This window comes from Lissotriton helveticus, chromosome 5_1 (assembly GCF_964261635.1).
Source record: "Lissotriton helveticus chromosome 5_1, aLisHel1.1, whole genome shotgun sequence".
Classification (NCBI taxonomy): Eukaryota; Metazoa; Chordata; class Amphibia; order Caudata; family Salamandridae; genus Lissotriton; species Lissotriton helveticus.
The window spans coordinates 274,323,966-274,347,503 of record NC_136065.1 but is presented as its reverse complement, the minus strand read 5'-3'; the positions used below and the strand labels follow the sequence as shown (position 1 = coordinate 274,347,503).

Here is a 23,538-nt window from a genome sequence, read left to right as displayed (position 1 = left end):
GAGAGCCATTTCATAGATTGTTTTAATGAAAATGCGTTATGATATGACTTAAAGTGGGGGAACTTGACACCACCAAGGGATTTGTCTTTTTTCAGGGAGGAGAGTGCAATCCGAGATTTTTTGCCTTTCCATAAAAATTTTAATAGAAGGGAGTCTATCGATTTAAAGTAATGATCTGGAATACGGATGGGAATCATGGAAATAGAATAGAGGACTAGGGGTGCTAACATCATTTTGATGGAATCAAGTCGACCCCACCAAGAAAGGAAGAGAGGATTCCATCGTGTTATAGATGTACTGATTTTGTTAGAAAGAGAATCGAAATTAAATTTAAGAGTGTCTGGAATACGGGGGGCAAACCAGATACCTAAGTATTTAATCTTTATGGGTTGCCAGGAAAAACCAGAAGAGTCAAAGAGATGTTTTTGGCATAAGGGGTTTAAAGGTAAGATTTCGCATTTATCAATGTTAAGACGATATCCGGAGACGGTAGAGAAAGAAGAAACTTGACTAAGGAAGGAAGGGAGAGTTGTTTGAGGATTTGAGCAATAAAATAAAATGTCGTCTGCGTATACAGATAGTTTAGCTTGTTGGTGAGTACCATATTGGAAACCAGTAATTGTGTCATCAAGTCTAATCTTTGTTAAAAAGGGTTCTAAGGCTATAATAAACAATAAAGGAGATAGTGGGCATCCTTGACGAACCCCTCTTTGGAGAGGAAAGTAATCGGAAATCATACCATTTGCAAAAATTGAAGCATGGGGGCTAGTGTATAGTAGAGAAATTAAAGATATGAATTTAGGGGGGAAGCCAAACCAATGGAGAGCTTGGAACATAAAGTCCCAACCAATTCTGTCGAATGCTTTTTCAGCGTCAAGGGAGATAGCAGCAAGGGGGGAGGAAAGGGATGGAGCTTTACTCAAGATATTAAAGAAGACACGGGAATTATCTGAGGATAGGCGACCCTTAACGAAACCGGATTGTTCAGGACCTATAAGATCTGGTAATAAGGGATCTAGTCGGAGAGCTATAATTTTAGCGAAAATTTTATAGTCAGTGTTGACTAGTGATATGGGGCGATAGTTCTTACAAAGGGTGTGATCTTTATCTGGTTTAGGTATTAAGCAAATCAATGCTTCTTGAAAGGTACCTTGAGAGGATCCGGAGACCGCAAAAGATTGGAATAGGGAGTGCAATTTTGGGAGAAGAAGGGAGGAGAAGTGATTATAGAATTCAATGGTAAAACCATCGGGCCCTGGGGCTTTACCTCGACGGAGAATAGAAATTGCACGAGAAATTTCCGATTGGCTAATGTCCATGTCCAATGAGTGAAAGTCAAGATGGGAAGCTTCTGGAGGAGGGATGTTTTGAAAATATGAAAGAAGATCCTGAGGATCGGGAATGGATTCTGGGGTGTAGAGAGTTTGGTAAAAGGAAACAAATTGAGCAAGTATGTCTTTATCTTTAAAGAAAGATATTCCATTTGGGTTTTGCAAGGATTCAATTTTTGTACGTTCTTTACGTATCTTAAGGTAGTTAGCCAGGAGCCTGCCCATCTTGTTTTGTCCGCCGTAGTAGCGGGAATTGCATTTTAAAAGAGAGTTAGAGGCGGCGTTGGTGGTGTAATTATTGAAGTCAAATTTGGCTGCGATTAATTCACGTAGAGAAGATTCAGAATTTGAGTTATAGTATGCATATTCCAACTTCTTAATTTTATCCAAGAGTTGAGTTGACTTAGAGATTGATTGTTTTTTCTTTTGGGAAACAAAATTAATGATAAAACCTCGTGCAGCTGCCTTAAACGAGTCCCAAATCATAACAAAGGGGGATTCAGGAAGATGGTTATGTGTAAAAAATTCAGTGGAAAATTGCTTAAATTGGGTGCAAAACTTAGAATCAAGAAGTAGGGAATTATTAAATCTCCAACGGCCTGAATGAGGGGAGTAGGGAATAAGATCAATGTCTACAAATACGGGAGCGTGGTCCGAAATTAGGATGGAGCCTATATCTGAATGAATGGCAAGTTGAGCTAATGGTTTGCTGAGAAAAAGGTAATCAATACGTGATTGGGAGTGATGTGTAGGGGAGTAAAAAGAGTATTCTCTGAGGTCAGGGTGACAAAGCCTCCAAATGTCAATTAATGCATTATTCTGTATAGAGGAGACAAACTGGGTGTGCATCTTGGAAGGAACAAATTTAACTTTTGAATTTCTATCAATAAAGGGGTCATAAACTTGGTTACAGTCACCTCCAAGAATAACATATTGTTCATTGAGGGTAACAAGTTTGTCTGAAATAGCAGGCCAGAACAGTTTATCAACACCAGTTGGGGCATAAACATTGAAAATAACTAGAGGTATTTTATCTATAAGAAGATTAACAATTACCCAACGACCATCATCATCGCATTCTTGAGATACAATTGAAACATTTAACCTTTTATGACATAGTATAACTGTACCGTTTTTCTTACCTACAGCAGGTGAATAGAGAACATGACCCACCCAACATCGTTTAAGTTTAGTAGCCTCTAAATCTGTAAGGTGGGATTCTTGAAGGAGGGCTACATCTGCTTTAAGTCTGGTTAAATGCGTTAAAACTCGTTGACGTTTAATGGGGTTATTCAACCCCTTAACATTCCAGGTGACTACTCGGAATGTACATTAGCAGGAGAATGATATAAAAGAAAAGATAAGGTGAAATAAAAAGGTAGTTGAGCAGTGTTGAGAGAAGTAGTAAGATTGCAAGAACAGACGTATGAGAGAGATAGAGAGAAAAGGTGAGAGTAAGAAAAATATAAGAGAGAGAAAAGAGTATAAAGGAAGATAAGAGAACAGAGCAAGAGAAGAGACATAACAACAAATACAAATGAGAACTGGGGGGTGACGACGCCAGAAGAGGACGACATCAACAACAGAAACTCACGTCATCGAACACCGGAGGAACCAGCTTAGGATCAATTGAAGGGAGCAGAAAACTACACCGGGATGGGGAACAGAAGGAGAGAATCTGTGATGAGACAAAAATGGAGAAGAGAGGTTAGGAGTACATAAGAACGCCAAATGTAGGAACTACGCAACATTATAACAAAATATATATATAAAATATACAAGGGGTATGTGTGAACAGTAGGATAAGGGAAGTCGAAACTAGGCACAATAGGGAAACAGAAGGAGAAATACTTAATTAATCAAGAAAACACATGAATTATTAAACTGGTCTGGCAGTGTCCATGTTGATGGTTTCATGGCGACGGAGGAATTCTTCAAGGACTCGTGGATCTTCAAAAGTCGTTGTCTTTTCTTTATACGTAACCTTGAAGAGGCAAGGATGTAGGAGACCGAATCTGGCACCAAGGTCCCGCAATCGTGGTCGTAGATCAAGAAATTGTTTCCTTCGGTCAGCTGTCACTTTGGCAACATCTTGAGACAGATACAGACGATGGCCTTCCCAGATGATCTGTTTCTTTGCTTTGGCTGCCGAAAGTACCTGAAGTAAATCGGTATATTGCAGGAAGAGCATGATGACTCCGCGTGGTTTGGAGGAAACTCTCGGACCCAGTCTATGAGCTCGTTGAATGTTAAGAGTGACAGAAGATGGAAGATCTAGAATTTTCAGTAAAAAGGTTTGGAAGAAGGAGGTTGGATTGGACCCTTCTGTGAGCTCTGGAAGATTATAAAGGCGTAGGTTATTGCGACGATTTCTATTTTCCAACTCCTCAGTCTGCCGCCTTAAGAGAGAGACATCCTTCTCCAATGTAGAAATTCTAGAACAAGAAGATTGTAGAGCTTCCGTTGATTGTTCCACTAACAGGACTCTGGATTCGAGAGTGGACCATTTATCATGAAGAAATTGCAGTGTTTTAGTAGTTTCAGCCATAAAGGGTTTAAGTGCTCGAAGTTCTTCAAGAATGAGATCCATGGATGCGGAAGGTGTCTCAGAACCTGGAGATGGAGGATCTTTTTTGTGACGTTTCGTGGAGCCTGGTTGTGGAAGTTTGCTGGTGACAGTAGTCTTAGGTATTGCCCCACGAGTGATATCTGTTTTAGAAGGAATAATGTCTTCCATAACGTGCGACGCTGAGTCAGAGTCAGAGGAAAGAGGCAGTTTGGTTTTGGAAGCCGTGAGCTTGAGAGTGCGCAGTTTCCCCATATATGGTATGGGAGATAAATAATAATAATAATAATGTACCTGTATACTCCGTAGAAATAAGTTGGCGCCCCTCAAACTGACAAAATAGCAGTGTTGTGGAAGGTAGAGTTCAACACAGTGATGTCAGGACCGTGTTTGCAAATGAAAGAAAATGCGTCACACAGAAGACATCAGTAAAATAGAAGTGCACACATAGCTGAAATTACACTGCATATGGTGAACGTGAGCAGGGAAATCGTCTGCATCCTGTGTAGGAACAGGTAGAAATTATTGAGGGTAGCCAGAAACAAATGGTATGCTATTCGGTGAATGTCATTGAAGAGCGGCGTCCAAATGATGAAAACAGCTTGAACACATCATTAGCGTGAAGAAAGCTAGAGGAGAAGGATGTACCAAAGGCTGAAAAAGCGCCAACAGGAAGAGTCAGCCAACAAGGAATAGGAACATTGCGTATTTGAGCATTGCTGCATTAAGCGCGTTTCACCTGGAAGTCACCGCGCTGTGGCGCAGGTTCTCCGCTGACAGAGTCTGGATACGCGGCAGAGTTGAGAGAAAATGGCGGCCGCTGGAAAGCGCGCCGCGTCAGTCACGGAGAAACTGCATTGAAACGGAGCAGAGGGTCGCAAGCGGTATCAGTCCGCTCACCTCATGTTCCGACGTCTGAAAATGCAGTCGGCGCCCAGAATAGTGCAGCAGGAGAGGAGAAAGCCGCTGGTGTCGGCGCTCGATGCCCGGAGCTCCGCAGTTAAGCCGCCATCTTGTGCGGCGCTCAAGCCACGCCCCCTCTCAGTTTCTTTTTGACCGGCATGAAGGAGGAGCGCTGTCTTTGTACCATGACCTTGTAATCGGGGTACAGCGATATCCTGGTATTCTCGAAGCTGAGCTGGGGCAATTCACGGGCCTTTTATAATAGCGTGTCCCTGTCTTGAAAGTTCAACAACTTGACTATGAGAGGGCGGGGAGGGGCTCCTGGTTTCGGCCGTCCTGTGGGTATCCTGTGCGCTCGTTCAATACAGTATTGGACAGAGAGTCCTTCAGATGTGACATGGTCTCTGAACCATTGCTCCATGTAGCATGCAGCATCACTTCCTTCACTCCTCTCTGGCAGGCCTGTAACGCGGATTTTTCTCCTCCTAGCTCATGCTCACTAATGCCCTATGTACCGGGTCCCAATATATTTCCACCTGTGGGCAAAGCCAGGCTAGATTGAGAAAGTCAGCTCCTGGTTGCTTACACCTCTCACATTGGTCCGAGTCTGCCAGCCCAAAGCGATATTTCCGAGCTGGAGTATAGTAAATACGTTGTAGAAATTTATAGTGAATGATCTTGAACCTGCAGCTAGAGGTAATACGTCCTGTCAACTCACAACAATACTCCCAAATCTCATCAGGGATGTCCTCCCCTATGTCCCTCTCCCAGCATCCCCGCGCCTTCCCAACTACTTCCGGTGTGTGTGTCCGTATGCTCCCATATATATTAGATACCAGATGCCTGCCGTCTGTGCTGTTAAGTAGCACGACCAGAGGAGGGACTACCTCAGGTTCGGTAGGATACTCAGACACGAGAGTTTTCATCCCTTCCCTGAGCTGCACATAATAAAACACTTCAAGTGGAGTGGGGTCAGTGTCCCCGAAAAATTGCTCCTTAGTGCTGAACATTCCATTGTGAAACATGTCCCCCCATGTGGTCTTCTGCAATTTCCTGCACATTAGCTGGAATCCAGTCTCATGTAATACTGCCAGCCTCGGATGATATGTCATAGGCATGCATAGGTCATACAGCAGAGGGAACTGCAGTCTACGCAGTATTCTATGCCATGCGTCTATCGTACAAGAAACTGTCATAGGTGGCGTTTCCAGGACTCCAGCCGGCCCATGGCCAATACCAGTTAAAGGCAGTGGGTGCGCTATCCAGTCCTCCGCCGCTAGTTGTGGCATATATTTAGTGGGTCGGAGCCAGTGGTATAGAAAATGTGCCTGAGCACTCAGGTAATAGGCCTCGAAGTCCGGGATGTCTAATCCTCCCTTGTCATAAGGCTGCGCTAGAATACTCCATTTGAGTCTAGGTTGTCGCCCTCCCCAGACCAGTCTTATGAGTTCAGATCTCAGTGTTTTGAAGAAAAAAGCGCCTGGATAGTAAGGAATATTCTGAAAAAAGTACAGGAAGCGTGGCAGTACCACCATCTTAATCAGGGAAACACGCCCCGCCATCGACAGGGGCAATGCTATCCATCGCGTAATGGATTCTTTCAATTTCATAACAGCCGTGCCATAATTCATACGCAGTGTCTCCTCCCTATCTCTCGAGACCTGCACTCCTAGGTACTTTAAATCTGTATCGCACCATGCTATCGGGAATTCTAGCGGGAATCTGGTCACAGCAGTCATCAACGGAAGGAATTGGGATTTACCCCAGTTTATATTCACTCCTGAGATTCTACCAAACACCAGAAATTCACGCAATAGAGCATTAAGTTTCGTTTGGGGATCTGTTACGTACAGTGTGACATCATCCGCGTACAGTGACACAGATACCTGTCTTTGAAAGCAGCGAAAGGCACTATCCTCACGCAGTTGTCTTATTCTTGCAAGTGTTTAATATGAGTGGTGTTTTGGGCCTGTTGCAGGGTAAGTTCCTTCAGCGCCATAGTATTGTCTTTGAGCTTGTCTGCGAGCCTCGCGTGATCTGCCCGGAGCAGTGTGAGCCCAGTCGTGAGGGTCCCAATCTGTTGCGCGACAGCTTTCCGGGAGTCTCGCACCTCCTGCAGGATCAGTTCCAGTTTATCTGCTGGTACGGTCATATTAGTGGGCGGTACACTGCTGGGGGTGAGCATGGCCTCAGTGTGCTTCGCGGTGTCCGGGCCATGATCAGCCCACCACCCGCTTCCTGCTGCTTCCCCCTAGGGCGTCCATTGTGAGGGCGAGTCAATGGATCGTTCAGCAACAGAGAATGCTCTCAGTCACACCAGTCCTGTGTCAGTGCCTGCCCAAGATAGTGTTTTGGCGAGCCCAGCCGCTCCTCCGTACTTATTGTCAATGCCCTATGTCCTCAAAGGCCGCCGTGTGCCACTTGCAGTGACACTCAGTATTGCACCTCCTCACAGCAGCCCCAAGAATGGGCCTTCTCTACAGTGGTCCAATGTGGTAGCGAGGTCACAGGCTCTAGGCAGCACAATCTCACAGTATAATTCCCTCTCTCCAACTCATGCACAAATGTCAAACAGCTGCAATTGCCACTCTCCGCCGCATTCCCAAAGGCACAGAACACGAAGGCCAACCAGATTTCAATTTGGGTGCACAAATTACGCCACCCCAGTCAGACTGCGCAACGCAAGGTCTCACCGCCACACTGAGTCTATGCCCGACAGCTCTCCCCGGTCCACGCGGCTGGGAACACTGCATCCACCCGTCGTCCGACTCCAATGTGCATTCCGCTCACTGATTCCCAAATGAGGCAGCCGCTGTTCTGGCCTGCAGGCCGCTGAAGGTAGCAGTCAATGTAGGCCGCAATGAATCCCTGGGCCTTGCGTAGATGAGGCCCCCCGGCCTGTCGTCCGCATATGGCCCTGGCCTCTGCTCTGCCCCGGTCAGGTCGCAGATCTCAGCTCCGGCAGTCCAGTGATCTCGCTCACAGGAGGACTCACCGCAGCGTCTCCCGATGCTATTTCCAGGGTCTGGGACGGCTTTAGGGTGTTGCTCCGCTCAGGGCCTAGTACGCTGCTTCGCCGAGCTCCACACAGCTGGGCCCCCAAGCAGGTAAGTGCCCGCTCGTTGGTGGCTCACAGCTGGAAGGCGGCTCCGAGTCTCGACACTGCTGTGGGCTACTTGAACACGCTCCGGAAGACTCTGTTTAGTCGTGCGCAGTAGATAATTGTAGGATATTGAAGCCCAGGTCCGGAGCTCGTCTAAAAGACGACCGCCATGTTCGGGTGCTAGCCATGCCCCTTGTCTAGATCAGTCTTGATCTTTTTTTGGAAAGTTTATGAAGTTACTCAGCTTAACTGGAACATCGAGGGCTTAAATTAGGAGGAAATTTGTCAAATTTCTGGAGGGACCACTAAATATGGAGTGGAGTCCACTGGATGATTTAATTCACAATAATATTCAAATGGTGAGTAGATTCAGCGGGAGGATTGTACTACGTATTAGAGGGCTTATTTACAAGCTCATTATGCTGCTGGTGCGTCCCTTTTATTGATGCACCGGCAGCGCCATGGGCTTCCTCATATTAACAAGGCTGTGTAAAGTCACCCGGGATGACTTTTCTTGGCCTTGTAAATATGTTTCCCTTTCATGCATAACTCTGCGTGAAAGGGACGTTTCATGGATGTTGCTGTGGGTGTTCCCACGCAAGATCTATGGAACTGACAAATTCCCGGATTTACAACATTTTGCAAACCTGGGAATGCATCACAATCCTAATCCTCCACAGGGGAGGCGTAAGAAGGTGAAACGAGCAGAAATAACTTTTATTTCTCCTCGTTTTTAGGTTTCGCCTCGCCGAAAGCTGCGCAGCAGACTTTCGCGCAGGCGAAATCTTATGAGTTACAGTATGGATGTTTGTGCCGCCTCTCTGTTCCATTGTCTAGCTCTATAAATGGAGGCTAGCCATTGGAACAAAGATCTGTCCGTCATGGCCGGACCAGATTCGTGGGCGTTCCCGACAGTTTTTCGCCTTTTGCCCACGTCATGTGGCTGTGGGCGTGTTAGGGAGTGCTAGGGAGTGCAGAGTGCAAGGGAGTGCAGAGTGACTAGGGACTGCTAGGGAGTGCTAGGGAGTGCAGAGTGCAAGGGAGTGCAGAGTGCAAGGGAGTGCAGAGTGCAAGGGAGTGCGAGGGAGTGCAGAGTGACTAGGGAGTGCTAGGGAGTGCAGAGTGACTAGGGAGTGCTAAGGAGTGCTAGGGAGTGCAGAGTGCAGAGTGCTAGGGAGTGCTAGGGAGTGCTAGGGAGTGCTAGGGAGTGACTAGGGAGTGACTAGGGAGTGCAGAGTGACTAGGGAGTGCAGAGTGACTAGGGAGTGCTAGGGAGTGCAGAGTGACTAGGGAGTGCTAGCTTTGTTTTCGCCATTTAGGAAGTGTCCTTTGCAGGAGTGGGTTGCGCGATGTCCCGCTGTCCGTTCCCGCCCGCCTTGCGCTGTCCGTGAGACCGTTCCCGCCGCCCCTCCCGCTGTCCGTGTGCCCGTCCCCCCTCCCGCTGTCCGTGTGCACGTCAATCTTATGCACATTCACTGTTTGGCCTCTTTGTTTATCTGTATAAAAGGAGAGATTCCCTTGAACAGCAATGAAATTGATAAAACTTAATAGACGAAAACAATTGCAAGATACACGTATATGAAAAGAGACCACAATTTATTGATCATACAGTACTTAAAAAAAGAAGTGGACGGTTAAAGGACCACTTAACACAGATTTTTTTAAAACAATGAGAACAGTAAAAAACCATAAAAATCTTGACATTCAATATTGACCAGCAAAATTGATACATAAAGACAGAAAATAGTAAGACCTTAAACTCGTACAATACTAAGCGTATATTCAAGCTCTATTTCTGACATCAGTATTATGTACACAATAATACAGTGTATCAACAAAAGATATCCGAGTCGAGAATTATACTGTAGAGTGCGTCGACGCGTTTCGGTGGTTTCTCACAATTATATCCACCTTTATCAAGACTATAATTGATATCTGTCGTAGTACAGGGGTCAATGTAATCTCCCTGAATTTTTTGGGGGGGATACACAATGGATTAGAGTGGGTACATGATTCCAGATTATTAGAATTGTTTTAATATCCTACAGTTAAAAGGATAACATTACTAAAAATAGTTACATAATTGACAACCTTCCTAATACATTACAGTTTATCGTACATTTGTCTTTGTTATTACATACATGACATATACAGGACATGACGTAAGCGCCCCTTGTTCCTCTTTTAAAGGGAAAGAAAAGCGCACCACGAAGCTTAACTATTTGAAACGACTACTGTCAACATTTAGCGCTTTAGTTACAGGTACGCCAGTCCTTTAATAAAGCTAGATGAGGTAGTACGATATGCTAGAATTACAATTATCATGACCAGTGCCCTTTCCTTGTAAAGACATACTTTTTACCTCCTCCTAATTGCCCATTATTGTCTTGACTTATAGGACCTCCTACCTGTAAAACGATAAAGAGACAAAATTTAAAAGAAAAGGATATATGAAGGCAGTCTTTCGTTGCCTACACCATATTTTACTGTGAAAATAATGGAAATCTGACAACATCCAAAAGTGGATTTAAAGGTAACTATATAACAATAAAAAATTATCGCTTTAGAAAAGTCCAATTGAGTAATCAGGAACACGGGATGCAGTTCATTATCCCTGGTCTTCAAATTTGTCATATATAAACAGCAACTTTAAACGCTTATTAATATCAAGCTAAATACAACTAGATGTTTTCTGTTAAATTTGTTAATAAGAGGAAGAATTAACAGGAGGTAGTATATTAGAAAATGTATTGTGATTGCTTGTAAAGGAACTTGGTATTCAGGCTGTATTAAATTGTTATTAGACTGCTACATGTAATAACAAAGACAAATGTACGATAAACTGTAATGTATTAGGAAGGTTGTCAATTATGTAACTATTTTTAGTAATGTTATCCTTTTAACTGTAGGATATTAAAACAATTCTAATAATCTGGAATCATGTACCCACTCTAATCCATTGTGTATCCCCAAATTTTTTTCTTCAGGGAGATTACATTGACCCCTGTACTACGACAGATATCAATTATAGTCTTGATAAAGGTGGATAAAATTGTGAGAAACCACCGAAACGCGTCGATGCACTCTACAGTATAATTCTCGACTCGGATATCTTTTGTTGATACACTGTATTATTGTGTACATAATACTGTGTCAGAAATAGAGCTTGAATATACGCTTAGTATTGTACGAGTTTAAGGTCTTACTATTTTCTGTCTTTATGTATCAATTTTGCTGGTCAATATTGAATGTCAAGATTTTTATGGTTTTTTATTGTTCTCAATGTTTTAAAAAAATCTGTGTTAAGTGGTCCTTTAACCGTCCACTTCTTTTTTTAAGTACTGTATGATCAATAAATTGTGGTCTCTTTTCATATACGTGTATCTTGTAATTGTTTTCGTCTATTAAGTTTTATCAATTTCATTGCTGTTCAAGGGAATCTCTCATTTTATACTGGTTGGTTAACCCTACTTCCCTTGATTCTTGTTAAGGGGTACCTATCATATTTTTCTCTCTTTGTTTATCTGCCCCTCTCTCCTCCCCAGGCCTCCATCTCTCGTCGTATGGACTGGACTGGAGCGGCTTCTATTGAAACCCTAGGGCTTTGATTACCAGCGGAATCCTTTGCCCCCCCCCAGCCCCCGCCCTCCGAGATCCCACGTGCCCATCCACTCCGGAGCTTTCCCCTCACAAACCGTGTGTTCTGATGCTTCTGACCAGTCAAGCCAATAGACGTGAGCCAGGATTACAACTAATACAGACAATAAAGATTGTAATAAAAAAAAAATGTATACTAAGTATTCTAAACATAAATTGTGTTACTATAACGCTTGCAACCTCAGTATTTTTTCCAGGCACTATAAATAACTGATAAAAGGTCCGTGTTTCTCGCCCCAGGTTTCCATTTATTACGCTTTTGCAACCAGAGTGTCATTAAAAAGGAGAGAAACATTATCAGCTATTTATAGTGCCTGGGAAAAACATACTGTGTTAACAAGCGCTAGAGGGGAACTGTAAGTATGCCACCCAGGCAGGGCCGCCGCCCTCACCCTGTCTTTTGAGACAGTGACCCCAGTACATTGTCAGAGAGCAGCAGAACCAGGTGAGTGCCCCCCCACCCCACACCGCCCCCCAAGCCCTGCACACACACCCTCCCCTCCAATCTCGGGCCTTTGTGTCCCACCCTGGGGGGGACGCGTTAAATGAGCCTCCCTGCGGCTCGGCCTGCCCTGGTGAACAAACAGGGGGCCGGGGGCTGACCTCAGCTGCAGAAGCCATTGTCAGGGGGGGCCCCGAGCTCCGAGCACTGGCCCCCGCGGTGACTAATGGCAGCCGGGCTCAGGCAGGAGCCGGCCTTCCTGTGTGCTTTGTGTCTTCACAATACCCCCAGCATGTATGCTCTTGGGCACTTTAAAGGGGCCTTGCGTCTTACAAGACATGCCTGCCTGTTTGCACAGCTTATCTCTTCTCCTTGTCTAGAGCCTGAATTCCTTGAAAATCCTGCTCCGTTTTTTGTTGTTTTATTGTCACAAAACCTGCTTTTTGGCGGTAATTCATTACACAGGCTGATCCGCTAAAGAGCTTTCTTTAGCGAGTGTCGGATCTGTTTACAATCTCAGCCAAATACAGTAAACATCCAGAAACAGAAGAACGGGGTACGCAAGGTGTGACACGTTTGGCATGGCGCCCACTGTCACCAGCTGTGGCACGGGAGGCATGGCGCCCACTGTCACCAGCTGTGACACGGCCATCATGGCGACCACTGTCACCCCTGTGACACGGACGGCATGGCGACCACTGTCACCCGCTGTGCAACGGCCAGCACGGCGACCACTGTCACCCGCTGTGCAACGGCCAGCATAGCAACCACTGAAACCAGCTGTGCAACGACCAGCATGGCGACCACTGTCACCCGCTGTGACACGGCCTGCATGGCGACCATTGTCACCAGCTGTGCAACGGTCGGCATGGTGACCACTGTCACCCGCTGTGACACGGCCAGGGAGTGCAGCGTGCTAGGGTGTGCTAGGGAGTGCTAGGGAGTGCAGAGTGACTGCAGAGTGCTAGGGAGTGCTAGGGAGTGCAGAGTGACTGCAGAGTGCTAGGAGGTGCTAGGGAGTGCAGAGTGACTGCAGAGTGCTAGGGAGTGCAGAGTGACTGCAGAGTGCTAGGTAGTGCTAGGGAGTGCAGAGTGACTAGGGAGTGCTAGAGAGTGCAGAGTGACTGCAGAGTGCTAGGGAGTGCAGAGTGACTAAGGAGTGCTAGGGAGTGCAGAGTGACTGCAGAGTGCTAGGGAGTGCAGAGTGACTAGGGAGTGCTAGGGAGTGCTAGGGAGTGCAGAGTGCAGAGTGCTAGGGAGTGCTAGGGAGTGCTAGGGTGTGACTAGGGAGTGACTAGGGAGTGCAGAGTGACCAGGGAGTGCTAGGGAGTGCAGAATGACTAGGGAGTGCTAGGGAGTGCAGAGTGACTAGGGAGTGATAGGGAGTGGAGAGTGACTAGGGAGTGCTAGGGAGTGGAGAGTGACTGCAGAGTGCTAGGGAGTGCTAGGGAGTGCAGAGTGACTGCAGAGTGCTAGGGAGTGCTAGGGAGTGGAGAGTGACTGCAGAGTGCTAGGGAGTGCAGAGTGACTGCAGAATGCTAGGGAGTGCTAGGGAGTGCAGAGTGACTAGGGAGTGCTAGGGAGTGCAGAGTGACTAGGGAGTGCTAGGGAGTGCAGAGTGCAAGGGAGTGCAGAGTGACTAGGGACTGCTAGGGAGTGCTAGGGAGTGCAGAGTGCAAGGGAGTGCAGAGTGCATTGGAGTGCAGAGTGCAAGGGAGTGCGAGGGAGTGCAGAGTGACTAGGGAGTGCAGAGTGACTAGGGAGTGCTAGGGAGTGCAGAGTGACTAGGGAGTGCTAGGGAGTGCAGAGTGCTAGGGAGTGCAGAGTGCTAGGGAGTGCAGAGTGACTAGGGAGGGCTAGGGAGTGCTAGGGAGTGCAGAGTGACTAGGGAGTGCTAGGGAGTGCTAGGGAGTGCAGAGTGACTAGGGAGTGCTATGGAGTGCTAGGGACTGCAGAGTGACTGCAGAGGCTAATGGCAATGTAAATGACAATGCCATTTATTTATCTGTTTTCAAAACCAACACATAAATACAAATTTTGTCATTTACAATGTCAATAGCTCTAACTTTTCCAAAGGCGAAACCATTGCATTGTAAATGCTTGTTTCTCTTTCTATGCATGCATTTTGCAGCACGCATAGGAAGAGTAAAATTTCTTTAATGATTGTTTTTTGTGCAGGAAGGTGTCCCTTCCTGCTTAAAAACAATAATCCCCTTAGCGCAGGCACTCTTGCAAAATGACACAAGGATGTCCGCGCTGGTGCATGTTCGCTGTTTGTGCACTGGTGTAGGGCAGGACAGGAAAGCGCTGTATCTTGTAGAGAAAACTTGTTCCTCTTTTTTTTATTTTGACGCACAGCAGTGAAGCAGGTACGCTTGCTTCACTGCAGTGCGTCAAAATATTGTAAATGAGGCCCTCAATATTTTCTTCTTAATTTGGATGATTCTCGGTTCCATCCAAACTCTCGATGAGGCATGAGTTTCCTCTATCTTAGCTTGTTTAAATCCTTCAACAATCCTCCACTTTCTCTGGCAATTCAATGGCTTCTATCATACTTTGAAGGGAATTCAAAATCCTCAAAATTTTGGCGAAAACTCTGCTTATAAAGAAAAGTCCACTGTCTAAGTTTCCTCCATGATAGGAATATTAAGGTCGAGGAAATGCTGCTGATTGATTATATTCTGTATTTCGAGTTTCTTCATATTTGATTTTCAGATACCTGCTCAACTGCTGTGCTGATTCTTTCTCTTATTCACTACTTCTGTTTTAAACATAAATAATAGAGATGACCAGATCCTTAAGGTGTGTGAAAGTCAATAGATATTGGATGGATATTTATTTGAAGATAACTGCTTGTGTCTATGTGGGGGGAAAAAATGACCTTCTGGGAGAAACTAGTAGCACGTTTTTAAAGATGCAAGGTAACCCTTATTTGACAAATGTGTCTGTTTCGCCTTCTGAGAGATTAACCACAATTCACTGAAAGATCCAGGATAATTATATAATAGTCATCTAGCTTGATTGTTTACACCAGTAAATGGATGGCACCTTCACCAACACCAAACAAAGGGGCATATGTATGAAGCCCATATCCCGTTCGCAAATGGGCCGATTCTCAGAATCAGCCTGTCTGCGAACGGGAAAAAGCCTTTTGGGATGTATCATCCCAAAAGGTCCTCACAAAATAGGGAATCGCAAAATTTGCGATTCCGCATTTAAGGAATTGCAAATTGCGATTCCTTAAATGCGATGTAAAAATCACCCAAGTTGTGCGATTTCTCCTTAAGAAATCGCAAATTACCACCAACTTCAAGTTGGTGGTAATTTGCGATTTCTTTGAAAAGTGCACTTTTTTGCATTTTTCAAAGTGCCATGTAGCGCACATACCTACCCTTAGGGCAGGTATGTACGCCACATGTACACGCATGCACATTTCAGGGGTGCAACAGGGTATCCTTTTGACACCCTGGCACCCTTGAAATTGCATTCTCAAATTGCGATTCTCTAATTGAGAATCGCAAATTGAGAATGTCTTCCCATTGATTCCTATGGGCCTATAGGCCCATAAGAATGAATGAGGAGGTATTACTTAATCACAAATCACAATTTGCGATTCGCAATTAAGGAATATGTAGGATTCGCAACATTATTTGCAAATCCTACATATATAGCGGTTTGCGATTCTCAAGTAGCGATTCTCTAAAAATCGCTATTTGAGAATTGCAAATGTATCCTTTGATACATATGCCCCAAAGTAGCAAAGTATAGAAGAGATACTGGGTGTGAGGGTTAGAGATGTGGCTAAACAAATAGGAGAGGATGTGGCCTAATGGCTAGAGTGGTTGACCTCGTCTCAGGAGAGCGGGGTTCAAGTCTCGGCAGGGACGCTTAACATCCTGTGATTCTGGGCAAAATCACTTCATCTCCCCGTGCCTAACAAAAATGAATGTGTCTGTCTGTAATTCAACTGGTGCTCATGTAAAGCGCTCTTATACCTTCAGGTCTAGTTTGTGCTATATGAAACTCCCCAAATACAAAAGAGGGACACATCAAATAAAGCTAGAAGTATGGTAGGGCTGAGGTTGGAAGGAAGCATTGATGAAAAGAGAAAAAACGCGAGAACGAGAGAGAGGAACAAAGAAAAAGGAAGAAAAGCAAAATCAGGGAAGCGTTCACCTCCAGAAGAGAGGTATACAGACTTTTATACACCTTGACCTTTGCAAGAGATTTTTTGCCCGCAATAGGAGAGATGTAGGGCATTGAAACCCATTGCCCCAATGTCAAATCTGCTGCCATCCAGAATGCAGTTATTAGATCCCTGGGCACTATCTGGAAGTCTCTTGAAGGTTGGTTCTGCTGTTATCCTCCTTTGGCCTCCCCGTGTAATTCTAATTCTCATTCATTTATGCTCAATAGAGGACATGCCATCTGGAGAAAGTGGAGGTATATCCTGAAATCAGACGCCAAGAGAGCTGCCAAGACCTGAGTGAGAGCGACAGTCTGATTGGAGTACCTGAAGTCCATTCCAGCTGGACACTGGATCAAGCAGACTTGGTTGAGAGTGATGGTACCCTTCAAGACGGGACCAGAGGGATGGAGCAAACAAATAATCGCATTGGTGAGTACATGAGCCTCTCTTACAGATCAGTGAGTGCTTCTTGAGAGGTCTCAGGTACAATCCTCACTGTTGAGACCCTTCAAGGCCTGGCCTCGTTATGGCCCTTTGTTAATCTATCCTGGTAGAACTCACGCCACCAGTGGTATCAGTTTCTCAACCGGTATATTTTAGAGTTCTCTGTATCACTCCCTACCCATCACCTCTCAAAATACTGAAATATTCTGCAATATATATGTATGTTTACACGTTAATACAATGCGTAAAACATCTTTTAAGACAGTGATAATCTGTCAATGAATAATACACCAAATGCTACGCAAGACACTACCTCTCAAAGCGCTGTGATCCTGTAAATGATAAGACTTTCCTATAGATTGCTCTCCAGCACGAGACCATTCTAACAACTCATACCTTCTCCATGCAATGCAGTAGTAACATCTGAAAAGGGGGCAGGGTACAGACCCCATGACCCCCTAGGCCTGCTGAGGGGGTCCCACAGGGATCTCCAGGACCAAAGAAAGCATTTTATTTTTAAATCGGCCGAATTCACGCTCGGAGCCCGAATCCGGACGGAAAAAAAACGAAGCGCTGACTCCTGCGCTTCTTTATTTTTAAGCTCCCGGGTGGGCCAGGTCCTGGGGGCAATGGCAAAATGTATAGTGGGGGCATAGGGGGGCCCCCGCATCCCCAGGGACGGCCACCTCCTTGAGGCTTTTTTCATTATTTGCGGGGGGCACGCAGCCCGCCCCCGGAGCCCCGGGAACCACCACCTCTCTGGGGCTCTCCTGTTTATTGAAAAAAAATGTATATGTGGGGGCACCAGCCCCCCCCACATGCCCTGGGGACCACCAACTCCCTGGGGCACTATGTATGCAAATGTGGGGGTCCGTTATGGACCCCCGGGGACAATCACCTCCCCGGGGATTTGCACTGGAAGGGAGGGGGGCGCGTGGCCCCCCTCCTGGAGCCCTTGATGGCCCTGAGGACTGCCACCCCCCAGGGCAGGCTCCTGCAGTGTCCCGATGTGCCCACCCCCGGGACACTGCTGTTTGCTATGGCATGAAGCAAAGCAGGATTGCTTTTCCACAAGGGGAGCTGCACGTGGAAAAGCAATGCTGGCTCCCACAGGAGGCGGGGAGCTGGCGGAACCGTGGGTGCATTTGGGCTCCCCCTACAGTCCCCAACGGACAGGCCAGGCCCCGGGGGATGGGTCCCCGGGGCCATAATTGGCCACACAGCCCCCCTCCCAAAACAAAAAAAGAAAGAGGTTGGCCAGGCCTGGGGGATTGGGTCCCCAGGGCCATAATTGGCCTCCAGAGGGAGGCCACGCAGCCCCCCTCCCGTTTAAAAAAACAAAAAAGAGGTCAGGACATGGGGGATGGGGTCCCCAGAGCTCCAAAAAAAGAAAGAGAAGGGGGGCCACACAGTCCTCTTCTAAGAAAAAAAAAATAGATTAAAAAAAAGCCTGCATCATGCTGGAGGCCCCGCCCCCTCCCAGCAGCACTCTGCAAACGCAACCCTTGGTGCGTTTTAATTTGGGGAATTGATTCCCCGTCAATCCTGAGGGTCGCTGGGAGCCAACTAGTCCACCAGGTACCTCATGCAAGCGCCACAGGGGTGCATTGCAGAGAGGTAGTGCGAGGCCATGCTCCTTTTTATACCTCTCTGCAACGCAGCTCTGTGGCGCTTACTGTTGGTACCAGGTGGGCTAGTTGTACCCCAGGGACCCTCAGGATTCAAGGGGACTTAATCCCCCAACTTAAAATGTGCCACGGGTGTGTTTGCACAGTGGTGAAGGGAGGGTCAGGCCTGATGTGAAAAGTGTGCAAACGCGCTCAGTGGGAGATGTAAAGAGGAGCGTGGCCTCGGACCACCTCTCTGCAATGCACCCCTGTGGTGCTTACTGGAGGTACCTGGTGGGCTAGATGGCTTACTAGTGGTAATAAAAGGAATAGTTGGCTCCCAAGGTTGACGTTGGGGGCTAACTACTCCTCCTGTTACCTCCAGTAAATCCCACACTGCTAAGAGGTGTTTCTGAGGCCACGCTCACCTTTCTCCACCACTCTGTAAATGTGACTGGTATGTTATAGTTAGAAATTAGCATTTAAAATACCTTTGAAATTCACTGAAAAAACGATAGGTTTCAGGGACGTTATAATTTGAAATTAGCATTTAAAAAACCTTTGAAATTCACTGAAAAAACCATAGGTTTCAGGCATGTTATAGTTAGAAATTAGCATTGAAAAAACCTTGGAAATTCACTAAAAAAACATAGGTTTCATTGATGTAATAGTTAGTTGGAGATTTCACTTGTACAAAACCAGAGAAATTCCGCTGTTATAGTTAGTTCAGCTAACTATAACTCGGGCCCCTGCAATTTACTGATGATGGCGTCACATATTACATCATTCATGACATGGTGAGTGACATCACCGAAGACATCTCAAATGACATCACTGATGACATCACCGATTACATCATCCACTAGAAAATCTGATGCACCCCCTCGCACTCTAATATAACCTTTGATACACCCACTGGAAAATACAGACTACCATTTTCGAAACCATCGACACACCAATACCAGTTACTACATGCGCACTCACTGATTCCTAGGTCTACACACACATCCACTCATTCACCCATACAATCACTCATACATGCAGTCACTCATCAATACAACACTATCATATGCACTCATACACCTATATAGACACTCACAAACCACCACTCATCCATGGAGTTACTCACACACCGTCAGTCATGCAAAGAATCAATCACACTCCCATTTTCTCAGCTATACAGTTATACACACACCACCTCACTTATTCATACAGATACTAACGCATACTTACTCTCTTATATAATCACTGATACAAGTACACACTCATCCATACAGCCACTCTCACAATCACTGACTCTCAAGTATAGTCATTTATATACTCCAACTCACACATACACTGCCTTTTACATATGTAGTTACTTCACTCACCAACACACCCATACACACACTCACCCACCCATACAGCTGTTTCCAAATGCACTCTTGAATCCATACACCCAGTGAATCAACCACTCACACATCTATGCACAGTCACACACCTCCCACCCACCCACACACAAACACTCAGTCTCCCATACAAATACTCAGGCACCCAATCAATAACCCATATAGAAACTCATGTAGCTACTGACCAACCCATGCAGCAGCTTACACAGCAACAGACAGACTGATACAGACATTCACACAGCTTAGTCACTAACCCATGCATTTAGTAAGACACATTTAATCACTCACTTATACAGTCAGTCACGCACCTACTAAATCCTCCATCCAGACACTTATACATGCACTCATTCTTCAATACACATTGGCATATATATAAAACATATTTAAACTTTAAAGAAACACACAGTCACTGGATGATGGCATTAGTGATGAGATGTCATCAGTGATGTTATCAGTGATGTCACTGACCATATCATGAATGATGTAATATGTGACATCATCAGCAGTGCATTGCGGGGGCGCGAGTTATAGTTAGCTGAACTAACTATAACGGCAGAATTTATATATATATGTATATATATATATATATATATATATATATATATATATATATATATATATTAAAACACAAGTTTTGCCTGCTGTAGAAGAGGACAAGCACCACAGGTAAGTATTTGCCAGACATCGTTTATTCACCACTGAAGCAGCAAGACAGCCTTTCAATCCGCTGATTTAGACAAAGTCCTTCCCAACGCGTTTCATATATTACTTCCTCAGGGGAGTTGGACTGGAAGAAAACGTCAGGCAAGATTTGGCGGCATTTTTTAACTTTCCGAACCCGCCTCTGTGGGCGTGGCCTTCACCGAGGCCTTCTGGTTACAGTAGTCCCGACCATTCATCCCAAGTGGGTAGCCTGTACGTATTCTTTAAAATTGAGTTTAGTGTTCACCAAGTGGGTAGAGGCATGGAAAGGCTGCACAATGCCCCCTCTTTTCTTTTTGCGTGAAGAAAACCGGCACCTGCGCCATAGGTGAATCCGCCGTAAGCGCCTTCACTGGAAATGCTGGAGCAGCATCGGGTCCCCTTCCGCGACTCAGGCTGGCCGCTACAAACTAAAACACAAGTTTTGCCTGCTGTAGAAGAGGACAAGCACCACAGGTAAGTATTTGCCAGACATCGTTTATTCACCACTGAAGCAGCAAGACAGCCTTTCAATCCGCTGATTTAGACAAAGTCCTTCCCAACGCGTTTCATATATTACTTCCTCAGGGGAGTTGGACTGGAAGAAAACGTCAGGCAAGATTTGGCGGCATTTTTTAACTTTCCGAACCCGCCTCTCTGGGCGTGGCCTTCACCGAGGCCTTCTGGTTACAGTAGTCCCGACCACTTGGTGAACACTAAACTCAATTTTAAAGAATACGTACAGGCTACCCACTTGGGATGAATGGTCGGGACTACTGTAACCAGAAGGCCTCGGTGAAGGCCACGCCCACAGAGGCGGGTTCGGAAAGTTAAAAAATGCCGCCAAATCTTGCCTGACGTTTTCTTCCAGTCCAACTCCCCTGAGGAAGTAATATATGAAACGCGTTGGGAAGGACTTTGTCTAAATCAGCGGATTGAAAGGCTGTCTTGCTGCTTCAGTGGTGAATAAACGATGTCTGGCAAATACTTACCTGTGGTGCTTGTCCTCTTCTACAGCAGGCAAAACTTGTGTTTTAGTTTGTAGCGGCCAGCCTGAGTCGCGGAAGGGGACCCGATGCTGCTCCAGCATTTCCAGTGAAGGCGCTTACGGCAGATTCACCTATGGCACAGGTGCCGATTTTCTTCACGCAAAAAGCAAAGAGGGGGCATTGTGCAGCCTTTCCATGCCTCTACCCACTTGGTGAACACTAAACTCAATTTTAAAGAATACGTACAGGCTACCCACTTGGGATGAATGGTCGGGACTACTGTAACCAGAAGGCCTCGGTGAAGGCCACGCCCACAGAGGCGGGTTCGGAAAGTTAAAAAATGCCGCCAAATCTTGCCTGACGTTTTCTTCCAGTCCAACTCCCCATAGGAAGTAATATATGAAACGCGTTGGGAAGGACTTTGTCTAAATCAGCGGATTGAAAGGCTGTCTTGCTGCTTCAGTGGTGAATAAACGATGTCTGGCAAATACTTACCTGTGGTGCTTGTCCTCTTCTACAGCAGGCAAAACTTGTGTTTTAGTTTGTTGCGGCCAGCCTGAGTCGCGGAAGGGGACCCGATGCTGCTCCAGCATTTCCAGTGAAGTCGCTTACGGCGGATTCACCTATGGCACAGGTGCCGGTTTTCTTCACGCAAAAAGCAAAGAGGGGGCATTGTGCAGCCTTTCCATGCCTCTACCCACTTGGTGAACACTAAACTCAATTTTAAAGAATACGTACAGGCTACCCACTTGGGATGAATGGTCGGGACTACTGTAACCAGAAGGCCTCGGTGAAGGCCACGCCCACAGAGGCGGGTTCGGAAAGTTAAAAAATGCCGCCAAATCTTGCCTGACGTTTTCTTCCAGTCCAACTCCCCTGAGGAAGTAATATATGAAACGCGTTGGGAAGGACTTTGTCTAAATCAGCGGATTGAAAGGCTGTCTTGCTGCTTCAGTGGTGAATAAACGATGTCTGGCAAATACTTACCTGTGGTGCTTGTCCTCTTCTACAGCAGGCAAAACTTGTGTTTTAATATATATATATATATATATATATATATATATATATATATATATATATATATATATATATATATATAGAGAGATAGAGATAGAGATAGATAGATAGATAGATAGATAGATAGATAGATAGATAGATAGATAGATAGATAGATAGATAGATAGATAGATAGATAGATAGATAGATAGATAGATAGATAGATAGATAGATAGATAGAGTTATCTGCTTACCTGTTGCATTGACCGGGGTCTCAACAGGACACGCTCCTTGCGCCCTTAATCCAGACGCCTACCGACGCCCTGCTGCATTCTTCGCCGAGACCGTCCCGCTGGTGGCAACGCGGGCGGTCCCGGAACTACAAGTCCCAGCATTCCTGGTCGGCGCTTGCCTGAGGCATCATCCCAAGCGTCGGGCGGCGCTTAAAAGGTCACGGTGACTCCCGCAGCGCGGTATCGAGTTATCTGCTTACCTGTTGCATTGACAAGGGTCTCAACAGGACACGCTCCTTGCGCCCTTAATCCAGACGCCTACAGATGCCCTGCTGCACTCTTCACCAAGACCGTCCCGCTGGTGGCAATGCGGGCTGTCCCGGAACTACAAGTCCCAGCATTCCTGGTCGGCGCTTGCCTGAGGCGCCATCCCAAGCGCCGGGCGGTGCTTAAAAGGTCGCAGCGACTCCCGCAGAGCGGGACACGTGCGGGCGAAGCCTGGGCGAAGGGCGGGCCCGTTTCAGCCCGTTACAGGCCGGGACGGGGCCCCCCCTTTCCATTTCCAAATTAAGGTTAGTGCACGAGCATCCATATTGGCAGCCTGATAGATTGACAATCTATACGCTATAAAATTCAACAAACAAGCACTGTAGAAGTTGTCTTCCTTGCCAACACTGTCATAACTACCACCAAGGCAGGGAATGGGAGGTAGTCCATTGCGGTCGGGTCATTAGTGGGCACCCTGGACCAATTCCTCACGAGGGCATCATCCGTGCTGGCCCACGAAATAGAATTGACTGAAAGAAGGCTATCGTTGGAGCCTGCCTTTGACAAACTGTCATCTATGGGTATGCTGGTACATGCTGTGCCGCCTAACTACCAACAAGGGCCTGAAATTGCCATGATAAGAGCCAATGGCGAGGGGAGTAATTTATTACAAGTCAACGAAGATTTGCATATATCCCCTGATATTACAGATGCCACCCCAGCCACCCAAAGCATATCGGAC

At 46.1% G+C, this 23,538-nt stretch overlaps 1 protein-coding gene across 1 annotated transcript in view; it reads left to right on the top strand.

The window, feature by feature from the left end:
* TNFRSF8 (TNF receptor superfamily member 8) overlaps positions 1-23,538 on the top strand; it is a 258,101-nt gene that overhangs the window by 182,473 nt on the left and 52,090 nt on the right. The window contains exon 10 of the mRNA XM_078640895.1: positions 16,419-16,620. Coding sequence (XP_078497021.1) covers positions 16,419-16,620 — 202 coding nt within the window. The remainder of the gene's footprint in view (positions 1-16,418; positions 16,621-23,538) is intronic.